At 47.6% G+C, this 4,117-nt stretch overlaps 1 protein-coding gene across 1 annotated transcript; it reads left to right on the top strand.

The window, feature by feature from the left end:
* Positions 1 to 302: 302 nt before the first annotated feature.
* On the top strand, positions 303 to 1,391 carry LOC106832721 (melanoma-associated antigen B2-like). The gene has a single exon (XM_014843593.3). The coding sequence runs from the start codon at positions 303 to 305 to the stop codon at positions 1,389 to 1,391; it is 1,089 nt and encodes a 362-aa protein (XP_014699079.2).
* The last annotated feature ends 2,726 nt before the right edge of the window (positions 1,392 to 4,117 follow it).

Consider the following 4,117-nt stretch of genomic DNA (forward strand, 5'->3'; position numbering starts at 1 on the left):
CCCAGTACATAGTTGTATATTCTTCGTTGTGGGTCCTTCTAGTTGTGGCATGTGGGACGCTGCCTCAGCGTGGTTTGATGAGCAGTGCCATGTCCGCACCCAGGATTTGAACCAACGAAACCCTGGGCCGCCTGCAGCGGAGCGCGCAAACTTAACCACTCGGCCACGGGGCCAGCCCCCAGAGGTGGCTTCTTAAAAGCCAAAGTGGAATCTCCCTGATGAAGGTGCTCCCACCCTCTCATCTTCTCTCCTCCAGGTTCCTGCATCACCTACTATCCTGCCTCCTGTCTCTGACCACAATCATGCCTCGAGGTCAGAAGAGTAAGCGCCGTGCCCGTGAGAAACGCCGCCAGGCTCGGAGTAAGACCCAGGGTCCTGGGAGTGCTCAGGCCACTGCAGCAGAGGTTGAAGAGTCCCCCTCCTCTCCTGTTCCTGGGGGTACTCCCTCGAGCTCCGCTGCTGCTGGCACTTCTCAGGGAGTCCCAGCCCCTAGCTCTCCTGCTGCAGGTGTTTCATGCCCAAGATCTCGTGTAGGTGCCAGGAGTCGAGTTAAGAAAAGTAAAAATTTCTCCCAGGCCTCAACCTCCACTGAGAGCTCTCGCCAAGATCTTCTAACCAGGAAGGCAAGCATGTTGATGGAATTCCTGCTGGAGAAGTATAAGATGAAAGAGCCCATTAAGAAGGTAGACATGCTGAAGCTTGTCCACAAAAGGTACAAGGAGGACTTCCCTGAGATTCTCAGGAGAGCCTCTGAGCGCATAGAGCTGGTCTTTGGCCTTGACTTGAAGGAAGTCAAGCCCAATGGCCAATCCTATACCCTTGTCAGCAAGCTAGACGTCTGTGATGATGGAAGTATGAGTGACGACTGGGAATATCCTAAGAGTGGGCTTCTGATGCCTCTCCTGGGTGTGATCTTCTTGAATGGCAACTGCGCCTCCGAAGAGGAGATCTGGGGATTCTTGAATATTTTGGGCATCTATGATGGGAGGGAGCATTTAATCTTTGGAGAGCCCAGGAAGCTCATCACCAAAGATTTGGTGCAGCAGAAGTACCTGGAGTATCGTCAGATACCCGACAGTGATCCTCCACGCTTTGAATTTCTGTGGGGTCCAAGAGCCCATGCTGAAACCAGCAAGATGAAAGTTCTCGAGTTTTTGGCCAAAATCAATGGAACCACCCCCAGTGCCTTCCCATTCCATTATGAAGAGGCTTTGAGAGAGGAGGAAGAGAGAGCTCCAGCCAGAGCTTCAGCCGGGGCTGCCACTCCTGCCACGGGCAGTGCACGTCCCAGGGCACGTCCCAGGGCACGTCCCAGGGCACGTCCCAGGGCACGTCCCAGGGCCAGTCCCAGGGCCATGGCCAGCAGTTCCTCCCACCCCAGTGAGGTCTGAGGCAGATTCTTCACTTGTGTTTGACAAGGGCTTACAATATTTTAAGTAGTGAGAAGTTAAGGTGGGGCTGGAAAAATCACAATATATATCTTCTTTGTGTTCCTGTTATACATTGGTATCTTTCAAATGTTCCGTTTAGTACAATGCTTATTTAGATTCAGAATCCAACTTTATAAATGACATGAGTCACGTTTATTGCTGTTTATCAAATTTAAGCATAAGAGTTTTGCTATTGTGTAATACAACTTGAAAATCCTTGCATCTTTTTTGGGTTCCAGAACAAGATAATATGGCTTTGAAATGAGAATTTTCTTGGAAATGTGAAAGAACCCGCAAAAACATAGCTGTGGTTTTAAAATAGACGAAAACAAAGTAAAATGTAGTCAAATCTTGGTTGACCTTATTCACTTTTGTCTTTCTCCGTGTAAAATTCAAAAATATAAGCCCGGGTGTTGTTATTCAAGAATGCAGATAAAATTAAATAGCAGTAAATTACATTCGTTGCTCATTGCTTCATTTTTCCCCATCATGAATTGAACATCTGCTCTTTGGAAGGTTCTCTGCTAGTAGTGATGATGCTAGGATAAAGAAGACCCTACACCTGCCTGGAGATTTTTAGAGTCTAAGAGCGGTTATTATATAAGGAAGATGGTGTGATGAGCTCTAACATGTAAGACAAGTGAAAAAGAAAAAGCAGTGAGGATGGTAGTGGGTGGTCCAGATGAGCGCAGGGAAATATACATTCTCTGAGCCAGGACACTTTGGGGTTGGGACTGTGCAAATCCCTCAGTGGGAGGTAATTCTAAGTTAGCTGCATGGTGGGCTGGATGAGGCTGTGATCATCATGGGCAGGGGCCAGACCCTCAGATGGTGGGCATCAGAGTTAGGAGACTAAGCCTGCAATGAGAAACACTTACTTTGAGACTGTGGGTAAACCAGAGAGAATCTCCCCCTGGGGCTTGAATGGAAGGTGTCCTGTGCTCTTGTCTCAGTGCAGATGAACACAGTGCACAAACTAGGTGTTTATGTATATTGTCTCCAGAAAGTTTCTGAGAAATAAAGGTGATACTCCCTTGAGGTGGGATGCCAAGAAGCCCCTCTGTGGGTACTCTTTGCCCTGGGCTGAGGGAGCCAGAGCCTGCTCTATTATTTAGGTTATGTTGAGTGTAATTTGGCAAAACTCCAAAGTGGGGCTAGATTTTGGTGGTGGTGAAAAAAATGAAAATAGAGGTGTTTTTGTTGGGAGGGTAATTAGGAGGGAGGGAAATTATTGGTCCTTGACACAAATTCTACAAGCTTTGAGTTGAATTCTGGTGAAATCCCTACCTCCAAATTAAATAACATATTCTCTAATGGGGAAAATTTACTTAGTGTTATTTGCTAAGCAGTAGTTTGGCTAATATAGTTTTCTTTGTCCTAGATCACTGCATAGTCTCTGACGTCTCCTGGATAAAACAAAAAATCCCAGAGATAAGGGTAGTTTCTTCGGGTGTGAAAATAAGCATAGTAATAACTACCATTCATGAAAGACCCAGTATGTACCAGTCACTGTGCCAGGTGCTTTACATACATTACATACATTCCAACGGTCCTAGAAGACAGGGCTTGTCAAACCCACACAGCAGGTAAAGAACTTGTGATATTCTTAAGTTCACATGGCTGGTAAAGTGACAGAACTGGGAGGAGAGCCCTGGTCTGAATTCCTCTAGAGCCCACACTGTTCCACTCCTCCCAGCCAGAGGCTGACCTTGTGTCTATTAATTCATTTCCCTTCTCACTATTCCACGATACTCTCAGGCAGTAAGAAGGACCCTGTGGCCAGAGTACAAAAAGCAGGCCTAAAGAAGGAAGGTGAAAAGGAGAATCAAATACAATTTGGGGAGTGTCTGTGGGTTTGATTTACCTAGGATCCCCCTGCCCCTGGCCCCAGGGTTCCTTGAGAGCTGACTCTGGCCTGGTCCCAGCCCATGTGTCCAGTCCCAGCACTTTCCTGCGTTACAGCTCCCCTCCCCTGGGTCTTCCCCAGTGTGCCCTCCTGTCCAAACTGGAACCTGACCTGCTGGCCAGCTCCTCTCTGCATCCTCCTCTGGAGGCTGCACTCTGCTCCTGGTGGAACAGAGAGCCCATATGCCCTGCTCTCCCCCGACTTAGAGCATTGCAACTCCCTGCAGGTCCCCTCCCTAACTGTGGACCCCTCTGATAGCAACAGCCCCTTCCGCATAATTGTTCGCTTCCAGCAGTGAAGTTCAGACACCTCCTCACCCACCTGGGCTCTTCCACCACACTCAAAGTTTGTTTTGCCTAATCAACTGGTAGGTTGGCTGATTTAGCATGGAATCTACAGGGCCTTGGTTTATAACCCTGAGGCTAGAGAGGGCATTTTTGAAACATCTCTGATGTTTGCAGTAGCATTTTAATGAAGTGTCGTATTTGAGACTGGCCACCGAATCCATACACTGATGTGAGCTTAACTAAGTGGTAAAGACCAAAACCTCCCTCCTACGTGGCAGACGAGGAAGGACTGAGGCAATCACTGAACAAACAAGTGCTGTGGCTGAATTCCTAAAAACCCATCTTAGAGTCCTTTTTGGAGGTGGAAAATGGTTCCTTAGGGGACATGCTAGCTTTGAATAAAGAGGAAAAATATTCACCATCTTTCCACGGACTCTTTTCCATATTTGTCCCAGGGAGAATGCTGTTTTTTTCAGCGTGCTTAATGGCACCTG

The sequence above is a fragment of the Equus asinus genome, chromosome X (genome assembly GCF_041296235.1).
Source record: "Equus asinus isolate D_3611 breed Donkey chromosome X, EquAss-T2T_v2, whole genome shotgun sequence".
NCBI lineage: Eukaryota > Metazoa > Chordata > Mammalia > Perissodactyla > Equidae > Equus > Equus asinus.